General features: G+C 34.7%; 1 protein-coding gene across 1 annotated transcript; it reads left to right on the top strand.

Annotated features, from left to right (window-relative positions):
- The first annotated feature begins 12,463 nt into the window (after positions 1-12,463).
- Positions 12,464-12,979, top strand: LOC110679713 (E3 ubiquitin-protein ligase RNF181-like). The gene is made up of 2 exons (XM_021855379.1): positions 12,464-12,581; positions 12,649-12,979. The coding sequence occupies exons 1-2, from the start codon at positions 12,535-12,537 to the stop codon at positions 12,929-12,931; spliced, it is 330 nt and encodes a 109-aa protein (XP_021711071.1). The 5' UTR covers positions 12,464-12,534; the 3' UTR covers positions 12,932-12,979.
- Positions 12,980-15,253: the final 2,274 nt, after the last annotated feature.

The following is a 15,253-nucleotide window of genomic DNA, read 5'->3' as shown; positions in this document are numbered from 1 at the left end:
CTATGAGGATTTGTTGAGATGAACGGCAGCGAAAAATGTTGAAAAATACGGCGCACAAAAAAGTAAACACATCAACGATCACAGCAGTGTTGACATCCAGACTTCAGAACGGTCCACTTTGAAGCAGATACCTTTAGGATTAGACTATGCTATGAATCTATAGCCCCGTAATGTTAATTCCGACATACGTTCTACATACTTTTAATCGCTTAAATACATTTAACAATGATTCTTATAAGCTTAATGTATACTATTTATGTTTGTGGGTCATGTGAAATTAATAATCGCATAAGTGACCTTTATTCAATTAGTGGATATTTTCTTAAAACTGTGTAATAGGGTGCGGCTTATTTTTCAAAAGTTCTCAAAACCAAAAATTCGTGTGCTCTACTGAATTCAAATCACATTAAAAGAGAAACCTCAAAATCTGAGCCAAAAATATTAACATTTAGAGGTGGCGCAAGCGTCTTGAAGGTGAATTTTTAGGTTGTAAAAAATGACCTTCAGTAAAGTAAACATCACTCTGTTATTTTTCAACCGATTTTGAAACTTTTAGCATAAATTTAATTTATGAAAACTTTGTAGAACATCAAATTTGTCTAAAATCAAAACTAGTTCAAGTTAAAAGTAATTTATTTCAATTTTTACTCATTTTACTAAAAATTTCAACTTTGTTTGAGCATAACTTTATGATTACTTAACCAATTCCAAATCTTTTTACATGCTTTTGAAGCTAATTCAATTTTTTTCAAACCTTTCATACATTAAGTTTCACAAAAAAAAATATCTTGACCAAATTATTCAGCAAAAACTGCACAAATATATGATTTTTTAACGAAAAATGCCAGTTTTCTTTTATTTTTGCCAGTTAAATATCATCTCTAAAGCTGAAACTGGTTTTTTTCATTTGTTAAATATTTGAGAAGGACTTTGCAACAATTTTTAAATAATATTGAAACAAAAATATGTTTGCAATTCTTAAATTATATATGCATTATTCAACTGGTAAATAACACAAGTTGCTTTACAAGTATAAGTTTCATAGAAAAAATGCAATTTTTGGCGAAAAAAACTTTAAAAATCCAAGGAAATTTGATTTTTTCATTTAAAATCATGTTTTGGGTAGTTTTTGTTGAATAACTAAGTCAAAACCATTTTTTAGACAAATGTGTTGTATGAACAGTTTGAAAACAACTTAATTCTCTTCAAAAACATGTTAAAAGATTCGAAAACTATTGAGTATTTATGAAGTTATGGTCAAACAAAAATGATTTTTTTAGTAAAATGAGCTAAAAATTGGATAAAAGTATTTTTAACTAAGACTAGTATTAATTTTAGACAAGTTTGATGTTCTACAAAGTTTTTATAAATTTAATTTTGAAGGTATTGATGCTTAAAGTTTCAAAATCGGTCAAAAAATAACAGAGTGATGTTGATTTCACTGAAGGTCATTTTTTATCACTTGAAATTTCACCTTCAAGACGCTTGCGCCACCTCTAAATGTTAATATTTTTGGCTCAGATTCTGAGGTTTCTCTTTTGAAGTGATTTGAATTCAGTAGAGCACACGAATTTTTTGTTTTGAGACTTTTTGGAAAATAAGCTCTACCCTACTGTGTAAGGATACAAAGAAAACAATGAAATGTATTACTGTATTTTTTACGTCTTTGTAAGAAAAAAAAGGCTGTATATTACAAAACTGTATGAGTATTTTGATTTAATGAGCATTGAAAATCAGTTTTAACCTTAGTGTAAAATTGAAAAAATATTTTTGACAAAATAAAACATCTCATAACGAATAATTGACTGCAGTCAAATAAGCTTCTTATCATTTTTTATCAGAAAGGAGCTTTGGTTATGTTTCAGAGGTTAAGCTCAATATATGTTATAAACCTACGGAAATTTACTGGACTCTGAAGCATATTGCTAGGAATCCACAGGATTTCACCTATAATTCTCAGGATCTCGCTCGAAAATTCAAAAAAATAATATTTCAAGGCTACCTCTAATACTTTCCAAATTTCACTGAAAACCTTTTGAAAATTCCTAAAACTTTGTAAGAAATGATTAAAATACCACTAGGAATCTATAGTATCCCGCTAGAAATTCACCGGAAGCCCTTTTTTTTTAGGGATCACCACAACATTCCCAATAAATAATTAAACATTCTCAGGATCCCGCAAGAAACCCCCAGTGTGCACTATGCATCTCCACACATCCTCCAGAATCCCTTGAAATTTCTGAGATGCCCCCTGAAAACCATGAATCTCCTGAGGATTTTCCAGGATATCGTCATGAAAATCACAGATCCAGCTAATAAGGAAAATTTTTATAATTTTATGGGATCGTATCTTCGATCAAAAATTTTGTATAGAATGTTGGATCGTCTCCAAAAAAAAAAAAACGTCTTACAAAATCTCTAACACAATAAATTGCGTTAGTGAACTGCATAATCACTAACTTAATTTATTGTATGAAATTCTTTAAAATTTAAGATACGTTTTGTCTCAAATTTCGAACAGACTCATATTTCGAACACTCCGGTTTTGTATGGGGATTCGGTTGAAATGTTTCGCTAGAATATGTCATTAAATCATAAGGAAATGGCAGTCAATTGCAATTCAATTTTAACGTTTTTAAATCTATTTTATACCTCGGGAGTAGTTATGATTCTTTAGTTCGAGGCCAGTAAAACTAGCTTAGATAAATTTGTTTACGAAATTATTCATTTGAATACGCTTTATTTGTGCTGTTCGGAATTTGAATCAAGGTGTTCGGAATATGAGACAGAATGAACACAGTGTTTGGCATTTGAATCAAAATGTTATTTCATACTTTTACGAAAAAACAATCCTAAACAAGTTTAAATTAACAGTTTTTTCGGCACACCCAACGACTAATAGTTAGGCTTTGCATAGAAATTACTTTTTTCACAAATATCAGCTAATTTATGCCTATCAGATGCATTTAAAGTCACTGTTGGCCTTAAGTGTTCGGAATATCGGAATATGAGCCAAAACGATAGACGGTAGAATCTGAATAAAAGTGATTATTATTAAGTGTAATATCTACTAGCAGACTCAAATAAGGCTGGTTGTACAGTATGAATGCCTGAAAAAAGAGGTTGGTTGCTACTTGAGGTACTGGGTGGAGATTAATGAACCCATGAAATGTGGCGAATGCATGACCAATGACCATTCCAAAGTAAATACGCGCATATGTTGGCCCGTAGTAGTTGGTGGGGTTTTGAAATATCGAATACGAAGGAGCTCTGGAACGTACTCGGTGTGTAGCTGACCTGCTGTTTAATTGACTTAAACAAAAGACACGACAATACTTACAAAAATTTACATGTTTTAGTGATATTTCTAAATGTTGCTAAAAACAGATCTATTTTGTTGAAAAAATCGGGGGTGCCAAAAATGGAACATGTCATAAACGGAGCAAGGCAAAAACGGAATCCCACTGTATCCACCTTTTTACGCTAGCTACAAAATAACAGGGGGTGATTTGATTTTGACATTTCTTGCTGACAGGTTTTATAGTTAAGTCTTAGTAGGCACTGATTTGTATTTGTTGATTGAACTGACAATAATTTTCACCACATTTGTTATTCAAACTTAAAAATTTTTATTCTGTAGTATTCATATTATTTAACATTTATCAAATTTGTTTTTTAAACTTGTATTCTTTCATTTTATTTTAGGTGCTCGAATTGATGTTATTATTTATTAATATAAAAAGAATAGAATAAGCATTTGTTTTTTTGTTTAAAATGTTTTATGCTACCGATGAGCATCGATTTATATTCAAATTCTTCACTGTGTAGTCGTTGCGTCATGCCTTGACAATGGAGGAGATTTACTTGAGAATTGTTGCAAAGAAGCGTTATAAGTATATTAACTGATTGGTCTTACTTTTAGGTAATGTGCACCAAATTATGGCTGATTTACCACTATCCGCCGGATGGAACACATCCAGTGGACGCCCTATTTAAAACTCATTATTCGCCAGAACGGTTAATATAGCTTAACCTGCAATCTTCTCAAATTCCAAAGCCAATCAAGCCTTTGATAAATCGATTATTAATTCCTGTGGAATTATTACTTAGGTTTTAAACCAATTCGAATTGATCCGACATCAAAATATTACCAAAATGATGACAGGAGAACCTGGAGGTCGAAAACTTGGTTCACCTCAGATTACTTCAAATACAACATGAAATCAAAACTATATTTGAAATCATCATTTTGAAAATCACAATTTGGCATAATTGTTTCCTGCAACAAGCATGATTGTTTAGCAGTGCACAGTGGACTTTTCTGCAAAAAAAAACCGTACGAAAAAATAACGTGCAGTGAATTCTCACCATACTTTCGTTTTGCCCATGAAAAAATCTTTCTTTTGCGGTAAAAAGATCGATTTTATTCCAGCGAAATCCAGAGATATTGAATTATGAATGTATCACTTCCATTGAAAATAGGGTAAAATGACCTTTAATAGGCCAAAACCGTACGAAAAACTAACGTGCAGTGAATTCTCACGTCACTATCGTTTAGACCATGAAAAAATCTTTCTTTTGCGGTAAAAAGATCGATTTTATTCTAGCTGAATCCAGAGATATTGAATAATGAATATTTCATTTCCATTGAAAAAAGAGTAAAATGACTTTTAATAGGTCTAAACCGTACGAAAAAATAACGTGCAGTGAATTCCAGCGGCATCCAGAGATATTGAATTTAAAGACATTATTTTGCAGAAAAGTCCACTGTGCAGTGTTTGACGTGCTACCTCCTTTGGTTAAACTATAGTGTAGACAAGAAATGTCAAAAAGAGGTGATTCAAAATTTATGGCGAGTTAGTGCAAAAAGCTGGAATTGACTCTTGTACTATGTTATTGGGCTTGAAGCTCCGTGATGATCTAAGACAATGGTTCCCAAAGTTGAACTCCCTGGGAGCGATTTATATATCAAGGGGGACGAAAATGTGTAAAATAGACTCAGGGGGCAAAGTTGATCACTAATTCAAGGACTATCATTGTGCGAGCTAGTTGATTCAAAATTTGGTGGCGCTAGTCAGCATGAAACTTTTTTCAGATAGCTTGACCTCTTAGAAAGCCTCACTAGCTTGACCTCTTAGAAAGATGGCGTCTTCGGCAAAGTTGTTCAGTTGCTCAGAAGCTACCTGTATCTGACCCATGGAATTCAAAATTTTGCCACAAAGTGGAGGTGTTTTACATTTTGTACACAAATTTCCATGCTTACGAGCAATTTTAAATCAAGTCGCTCGAACAATGGTAGCTCTTGACTTACCAAGCAACTTTGCCGAAGACACCATCTTTCTATGTGGTCAAGATCCTGATATCTGTAAAACGAAAGTGTCATGCTCACTGGCGGCATCTAACGGTCAAATACCGAATTAAATAAAGATAGCGCTCAACCTTCAAAACAACTTTACTGAAGACCACAAGTTTAGAAATTATCTGGATTTTGAGTTATTTGTTGTGTATTAACGGCATTTTACACCGGAAGGATGCATTCGAGTCGGAGACGGGATTTTGAGGTAAACCGATATAGAAGATTCATGAGGAATTTTAGTTTGGTGTTGATAGGTAACTCTGTTGCAACAGTACGACAGCCCGAAGGTTAATTGGACATAGACTTAAAATTTCAACAACAGAGTTTTAATATTTGGTGATTTTTGTCTCAAAAATGAAATTTCTTGCTTTGAAGTGACACTCCCGTGCAAAAGTTTGGGTTCACCCCCAAAAAACATAAACCAAACTCTTGCACGATGACTTGAACGACTGTTACATTGATTTTGAATAGTTTTCAGATTTGTCTGCCAAAATTAAAAACTCTTCACCTTGTTTTTGTAGCCTATCTTACGCAATTTTTCCTCAGCTTTCTGATGGTGATCTCAGAATTCAAAACGAGCGGTGCGCTAATGGTTAAAAAGCGATTTTTCTAACAAAATTCAAGATGGCGGCCAAATTCAAAATGGGCGCCAAATTTTTTTAACTTTAAGTGAAAGCTATATCCTTTCTCTATACGATTCCACCAAGTTTGCTATGTGTTCCAAGCGAAATATGAGACATATCACGTGAAGAAATACCCAAGATTTATCAAAAATGGGCTTTCTCGCAAACTGTTCAGCTTGCTGGCGTACGAGGGGTCCACCAATTTGAGAAAACAGAAAGGACCACCCTTAAGTTTTATCGAAAACTAGCGATCAGTGGCATAAAATTGGAATTCTAACGATAGGTGCCGATGGCGGCCTGGTTTCAGCGAGAATTGCTCTAATTTATTCCCAAACAATTTCAATGAATTTCTAAGAGCGAATTCACACCATACAAATTACATGTCATTGCTTAAAAAATGATTTATGGGCAAAAGAAAAGATAATTTTGGGTTTTTCGTAGATTTTTAGTAAAAAAATTTGAAAAATTTTCTATTCAAATTCTACTTAACTTCTACTTGAAAATGTTTTCTAGATTACTGAATTAAAATTAATGTCGAAAAAACTACATGTCATTGCTTTGAATTTTGATTCATAGGCAGACAGTTTAGAGAAAATGAATTTGTCAGTTCGTTCTAGTAATTTGAATTTTTGATTAAATTTATTTTTCAGGTCAAGCATGTTCTTTGCTATTCTACAAGAAAATTGGTGTCAGAAATGTCTCACCAAACATCATGAGAGATCGATTTTTTCACTAGAACGTTTCTGTCAAGAGATCAAACTAATCTAGATAAGTTATAAGTTATCTAGATCAAATCCAAAGGGATCAACATGTAGAGGTCACACTAAAGGTGTTACAGGATTTTTAGATATTTAATGTGTGCCTTAAATGTTTTGATACTGTTAAGTTTCTTTGGTTAGTGGATGTTGGGCTAGTAGGGTTAGTTAAATGTAAATTGATAAAAATTGTATGTTGATAAGTAGGGTTAGTCGTTTCAAATTCAAAAATTTTTAAAACATTACAAAGTAGAGTGGGTACCGTTTTGCTTAGAATTGCCGAACGCTTCGAAAGCTGGACATTATGATAATTTCCACATTTTTTCATAACATAAAATTAAAATTTTCTTTAAACACTTATGCACTAAACTATTCTTTAACTTCAATTGTATCTTATAGATTTTAATGTATCGTTGGAGGCATTAAAATATTAATAACAAAAACAAAAGAACGAAATGTGTTTCGATTCTCACACATGTCAGCGCGTGTTGGACTGCATCTTATAGTTGCCATGAAGTGAAGAGTAGCAATTTTGCCATAACTGTTTTTACCTTTCTGGTAGCTTCAGAGTTATTTATTTTGTAGTGAACTGTTCAAAATCCGGAAATCAACTATATATTAGTTGATTTTTTTTTTACAAAGCATGCAACAATTCCGTCAAAAATGAGTGTCCGGAATTCGAATCAACTTTATATGAGTGTCCGGATTTCGAAGCAAGATACATCTCTTGTTTTCGCATATTTAAACGTTTTTTGAATAAATAATCGCTTTTTTATCACACTATGCCAAAAAATAAACATTTAACAACGTCAAAATACACAGTACATAATGGAAATAATTATCTTTAATTGTAAAAATTATGTTTGAAGTTAATGCGGTGCTTAAGTGTCCGGATTTTGAGTCATAACGGTACAAGTGTGCAAAAAAATTGTATTGGTTTAATTGCTCTAGGGGAAATTTGAACACCCCTATAAACAATTTTCTTCTACCGTACTGAGTTATGCAATATGAACATGAGATACGCGAAAGTACTTTGAAAATCGGTTGAACTGTTGTTGATATAAGGCCAATTGAAATTTGAGGTACAACTGATGTTTGATCCTGGAGCTCTAATTGGAGCTGTTACACTATCTTAGCTACAGAATACATAATGATTCTGCGGAATAGAAAGCCAGACTGAGCCCAAGTATTTACCATTAATACGTCCCTTTTTGCAATACCGTTCGAGTGTCACTAGAACACGTATTTCTTTTCTCTTCTCTTTCACACTCTTTCGATTATAAAAGTGCAATACTAAACACTTTTGGGAAGTTGTTTTTTACTATGGATCGAAATACATTGTCCTTAGCTAGCGTGTCATATAAAAAACGCCACAGAAGAAGTTTCATACTCAAAAATACTTAACGAGCTTTTGAAAATTACGCTAAAGACATCTGTCATGTGAAAAAACATACCAAAAAGTTTGTATGCGCAAATTGCGGGGCGGATTTAGAGAGTGCTTCGTGAAGCCCAAGCAGGACAGTTCGGTTTGGCGTCGTCCGATTGATTTTGCCGACGGATTCACGCGTTTTTTCGTTGCCGGAGATTTTTTTTTCTTCCTGTTTTGGAGCGTCTTGCTGGGTACGTATTTGGGAAGGCCCAAGTAAGACGGTTTGTTTTCGGGACGCCAAGAAATTTTGCTGTCAGTGTCAGTTTTGTGTTCAGTCGAGAATGGATTACCAACTGGTGAGTTCGTTTCATGCTTATGATAACACATTTTTTCTTGAAAGCGTAACTTGTATGTAATATTAAAACAAACTTTGTATGGTTCGTCACTATAAGTGTCGGCATTATGCTTTTTTCTTATACAATTTCAATATACATATATTTTTCTCTTTTTGACTTTATTAAAAATTATCTTTTGAATTGTTCGACATTGTGAATGTTGACGTATTTTCTAAAACTTCTACCATCTCGAGACAAAATGCAAAGTAATACTCATATGTAATTTTCAAACAAACTATGTATGGTTCGTCACTACAAGTGTCGGCATTATGCCTGTTTCATATAAGTTGAAATATATACATGTAATTTTCAGTTTTCGTTATTCATAAAAACGTCTTTTGAATTGTTCGACATTATAGATGTTGACGTATTTTTTTCCAAAAACTTTTTGAGACAAAAATACAAAACTAGCCTTAAACACAAGTCGTATATTTCCCCCTTGTCCATGGATCGCATCATCGACCAGAGGTGACTCCCAGATCTTTTCCTCCCTCACTAATTAACACCCTTCCCGTGGTGATTGTGGAGATGCAGATGGTATTCTCAGTCTCTAGAAGCGACAATCATTACACCCTAACATTCCTTCCCCATCCCAACTGACTGTAAGGACTTGGCCGGTGCCGTTATTGATCAATAATATTAGATCTGCTAAAATTGCACTTCGAGAGTAAGCGGAAACTCCCATCCCTTATTCATTTGGATCGTAGTGCAATTCTTACCAGTTCCGATCAATCACGGAGTAGCAACCATTGACATGTACAGTCAGTCTATGCTATGCTATGCTATGCTATGCAAATTGCGGGGCGGATTTAGAATTTTTAACTGAACGATTTAATCAAATGATTGATATAATGATCCAAGTTGGTGTAAATATTGCTAATGAAAGCTAAAACATATAGCTGTTATTACTGAAACTTTTTTGAAACCTGGATCAAAATTCAAAAAAAGATCCTAACTTTTTTTTTTGTTCATCGTTATGATCGACCGGATGGATCATGTGGTGGAGTTGCTATCGTTATTAATAGGCGTAAAAAACATCAACTTTATCCGTCATTTGAATCCAAAGTTTTTGAAACTTTGAGTGTTTCGGTTGAATACTATATACTTTCATAGCTGCCTCTTTGTCTTTTCAATGCACTGTGCAACAATTTGCTTCAAACTGACTTGCGGAAATTGCCTCGCAAAATGTCATTTTTTTGTCATTAGTGACTTTAATGCCTGACTTGAGTCTTGACCGACTTTAGTCACCTTTGTAGCCAACTGGTTCTTCTTCTTTTTCTGGCGTTACGTCCCAACTGGGACAAAGCCTGCTTCTCAGATTAGTTTTCTTATGAGCACTTCCACAGTTATCAACTGAGAGCTTTCTTTGCCGATTGACCATTTTTGCATGTGTATAACGTGTGGCAGGTACGATGATACTCTATGCCCTGGGAATCGAGAAAATTTCCTTTACGAAAAGATCCTCGACCAGTGCGATTCGAACCCACGACCCTCAGCATGGTCATGCTGAATAGCTGCGCGTTTACCGCTACGGCTATCTGGGCCCAACCCAACTCACGCTGGTTTCACAACTGGTAACTCACGCTGATTTCAATTCTGATCATACCCATTTTACATTTCAAACATCCCATGAAGCGAATCTCAATCCTATCAGCTACACTTTCAATTATTTTTGAGCCGACTGGAATACATATGAAACATATATCGATAGTAGTCTTGATGTTAACATTTCTTTGTAAACAAAACTTCATGTTGACAATGCTCTCGAAACTTTAACTAAACTCATTGTTAAAGCAAAAGGCATTGCAATACCAAAATGGGAAGTAAAATTTGAATCCGTCATTTATGGTTCTTAACTCTTGATCCGTCATGAAAACGTAAGGAGAAGGATTTTTCTACGCACTATATGGTAGGATCTGAAAAAAGAATTTGAAAAAGGTTTTACTAAATTCAGAAACAAAAAATTGAAAATAAATTTTCTCAATTGGACCCCGTGCGCAAAGCAGTTTTGGAAATTATCTAAACATTTTAAAAGTATCAGAAGCCTATACCGGCATTGAAAGAGAAAAACAAATTATTTCTAACTAAATAATTGTGGTAACCCTCAAAAACTTGCAATGCAGTTTGAAAGCGCGTACAATTTTAATTCAGGTGCAAACTTTCCCAAAGCAAACCAAAATTAGATCGAAAGATTACCTCTTGAACCTCAGATTGTGTGACCATTCCGAAGATATGATCGCATTCTCCGTAATCAGCTTCCGATTTGGGTGCACAATGCACTGGAATCAGGTAACACGTCGGATCTTTTTGCATGGGAAAATGGAAACGAACTTGTTACGAAATATTTGGTCAAATCCTATTACACCTGAGCCGGTGAAGAAATTGCACCCGAAAAAAAGCGTTTCGATGAGAAAATTTCTCGAACAATGCACCCACTGCCGCCACCGTCAGAGGAAGAAACTATCTCGACAAAAGCATCTGAAGAAGGTAGCAAAAGGAATTGAAACACTATTGGGGGTTTGTGTTCTTCAGTTTAACACGGCCAACTTACATTTTGACAATAACAAGATTAAACAAAACTAATCTAGGCGGATCAATCACAGGCCGTATTCTTGTGAATTGCGTTTGGGATTAGCTTCCGTGGTGGGACGGTGCACGATTATGAGAACTTTCTGAAAGTAGTCTGTGCTGTAAACGAATTTTTTTAGTAAAATAATTCTGAAGTGTAATATTTCGGCTCAATCTTAATTGGCTCACTGAGACAAAGCCTGCTTCTCAGATAAGTGTTCAATGAGCACTTCCACAGTTATTAAACTAGATTTTTTTTTTCAAAGTTGCCATTTTCGCATTCGTATATCGTGTGGCAGGTACGATTATACTCTATGTCCAGGGATTACGGGATTTCCATTACGAAAAGATCCTGTACCGACCGGGAATCGAACCCTGACACTTTCAGCATGGCTTTGCTTTGTAACCGCGGACTCTAACCACTCGGCTAAGGAAGGCCCATTTACCGTCTTTTATAGACAAACAACCTTTTGTTCAACGGAATTAGTTCATTTTTACAATCATATCTTGGCACTGGGACACCGTATCTCTGCAATTTCTGTAATCCAAGCCATGGTTTGATTGCCAAGTAGGAGCAAACACAAGTGGAAATTGGTTCCCAAGGATATCGTCGATCGAACGTCCTCCTCCTATCGCAGTCAGGACGACTGAAATGGAATAAGGAAATGCACAAAATTTTGGTCTGGATCCCTGGATAGAACCGAAGATCAGCAACCAATCAAGGCAAAAACAATGATTCGCGCTGGGTTTTTTAAAAAGAGGATTAAATTTATTTCGATATCCTGGTGAATGAATACTTCCCGAATTAATCAAACCATGTGAGTACGACTCCTTCCTTAGCCGAGTGGTTAGAGTCCGCGACTACAAAACAAAGCCATGCTGAAGGTGTCTGGGTTCGATTCTCAGTCGGGCGAGGATCTTTTCGTAATGGAAATATCCTTGACTTTCCTGGGCATAGAGTATCATTGTACCGGCCACACGATATACGAATGCGAAAATGGCAACTTTGGCAAAGAAAGCTGTTAGTTAATAACTGTGGAAGTGCTCATAAGAACACTAAGTTGAGAAGCAGGCTTTATCCCAGTAGGGATGTCAATGCCAAGAAGAAAAAGAAGAAGGTACAACTCCTGTATGAAATGGATTGTCCAATGTCCAAAAGGCTTGGAATTATTTGGCGTGGTAAACCAGATTTTTCTCTGGTAAGTCAGCTAAAGATATTGATTGGTTTTCTTTTTTAATAAGTTAGAACAAAAGTATAATTTAGATCTACTTTATTAGTACCATAATATCAAATTAAGGTTCTAAGGTTAAGAAGGCTGTAATCTTAATTTTTCCGTCTGATCTGAATGAAAACGGTATTGATCTGAGTGCAACTTTCGCGATGTATTCGCTCATACCCTCAGTAGGCTGTAAATCATTTGAAAACATCAATCAAATATTTTTGTTTTTGTCGATTTTTTATTAACTTATGGATAATACGGTCGATGAGGAACCATCGTCAACATTCGACGCCAAGTTAGTAAAATATTACATTTCATTCAATATTGCCACTAAACTCTTATCTATCTTCCTGATTCAACAGGAAAGAATGTGCCATTTGTCTGGAAGAGCTGGACAGCAACGTGAAGGCGCTGGAGTGTTCCCACAGCTATCATGAACGTTGCATCGATATGTGGCTGGAGAAGAAACGTACCTGTCCGACCTGTAGACATGTTACCAAAATCAGTCCCCGAAGGTTGATTATTGCCGCCAGGAGGCAAGCTCGTAGAACGAGAAGCTACCAGATGCAAACTAGACACGGTCGCATTCAACGATTGATGGATCGAATCACTGAGAGGACGGATGAAGAAACGCCTCAAAATTGAATCATGATTTGGCTTTTATATTTTGAAATAAATTTAGTAACAATGATACACTATGAGTTTATAGTAGGGAAAGTGTATCAGTTATGGCCATAGTGGTTCCCTATTTGGCCATATGTGAAATATTGATAACTTTCACATTTTAAATAAAATACTTTGCTGAAGGACCAAAAAATACCTTATTTTTAATTTCTTTATTAGTATCATTTCAAACATTACATTCATTTCTTATATCTAGGCGTTCTGTGTTAATAGACAACACTATCATCCTAATTTGGTAAAACAAATCAAAGATTTTATTAACATTTTGTTAACAACATATTACATTTCATTAGCCGTAGCAGTTCAGATTTTTTTACAGGTGAGTTGATTTCATCTGCTTATAAGAGAAAAAAAAAAATGTTTTCAATTTACTTAACCTAACTTAACCTAAACATATAACGCATTAATCGTGGCAATAGAAGATTGTAACGATTTTTGCCTGAAATTATAAATTATTTTATTTGACATTTGTTCCAATGTTTCAACATTGGATATTCTATGTAACTCATTGGTACTATACCAGGGAGGAAGTTTCAGAATCATTTTCAAAATTTTATTTTGAATTCTCTGCAGAGCTTTTTTCCTGGTAATACAACAGCTAGTCCATATTGGTACAGCATACAACATGGCTGAGCTGAAAATTTGTTTGAATATCAAAAGCTTGTTCTTAAGACAAAGTTTTGATTTTCTATTAATAAGGGGATAGAGACATTTTAAATATTTGTTACATTTGGCTTTAATGCCCTCAATGTGATTTTTGAAAGTTAAATTCTTATCTAGCATGAGCCCTAGATACTTAACTTCATCTGACCAATTTATTGGAACCCCCCTCATCGTGACAACATGTCTACTTGATGGTTTCAAATAAAGAGCTTTTGGTTTGTGTGGGAATATTATTAGATGAGTTTTGGAAGCATTAGAAGAAATCTTCCATTTTTGCAAGTATGAAGAAAAAATATCCAAACTTTTTTGCAAACGACTACAGATGACACGTAGGCTTCGTCCTTTGGCGGAGAGGCCTGTGTCATCCGCAAACAAAGATTTTTGACATCCCTGAGGTAACTCAGGTAAGTCAGATGTGAAAATGTTGTATAAAATTGGCCCCAAAATGCTGGCTCGGGTAACACCAGCTCTTACAGGAAGTCTTTCAGATATGGAGTTCTGATAATTAACCTGAAGCGTACGATTTGACAGATAACTTTGAATTATTCTAACAATGTATGTTGGAAAATTAAAGTTTATTAATTTTAGGATCAAACCAAACACTGTCGAATGCTTTTTCTATGTCTAGAAGAGCAAGACCAGTAGAATAGCCTTCAGATTTGTATGAGCGGATCAAATTTGTTACACGTAAAAGTTGATGCGTGGTCGAATGTCCATGGTGGAATCCGAACTGTTCATTGGCAAAAAATGAATTTTCGTTGATGAGGGCCATCATTCTGTTCAAAATGACCCTTTCAAAAAGTTTACTGATGGAGGAAAGCAAACTGATTGGACGATAGCTAGAAGCTTCTGCAGGATTTTTGTCTGGTTTTAAAATTGGAACAACCTTAGCATTTTTCCATTTGTCAGGAAAATATGCTAATTGAAAACATTTGTTAAATATATCAACTATAAATGCTAAGCTACTTTCTGGAAGTTTCTTGATCAGGTTGTAGAAAATTCCATCATCGTCAGGAGCTTTCGTATTTTTGAATTGTTTGATAATAGTTCTCACTTCTTCCAAATCAGTCTCCCAGGAATTTTCAAAAATGTTCTCTTGATTGAGAATATTTTCGAAGTCCTGAGTAACTTGGTTTTCAATTGGACTAGTAAGTCCTAAATTAAAATTGTGCGCGCTTTCAAACTGCATAGCAAGTATTTGAGCTTTTTCGCAATTAGTTAGTAATAATTTGTTTTCCTCTTTCAATGCCGGTATTGGCTTCTGAGGTTTTTTCAAATATTTAGATGATTTTCAAAAGGGCTTAGAGCCTGGGTCCAATTGAGAAATCTTATTTTCAAATTTTTTTTTCTTAATTGAGCAAAACGTTTTTTGATTTCTTTCTGCAAATCCTGCCATATAATTTTCATAGCCGGATCGCGAGTGCGTTGAAATTGCCTTCTCCTCACGTTTTTAAGACGGATCAAGAATTTAAGATCATCGTCTATAATCACGGATTCAAATTTTACTTCACATTTCGGAATTACAATGCTCCTAGCTTCAACAATGGAATTTGTTAAAGTGCAAGAGCATTGTCAATATCAAGTTTAGTTTGTAATGAAATGTTAACATCAATATTAGAG

This window comes from Aedes aegypti, chromosome 3 (assembly GCF_002204515.2).
Source record: "Aedes aegypti strain LVP_AGWG chromosome 3, AaegL5.0 Primary Assembly, whole genome shotgun sequence".
Lineage (NCBI taxonomy): Eukaryota > Metazoa > Arthropoda > Insecta > Diptera > Culicidae > Aedes > Aedes aegypti.
The sequence above is the reverse complement of the archived record's forward strand: the minus strand, read 5'-3'. Positions and strand labels throughout refer to the sequence as shown.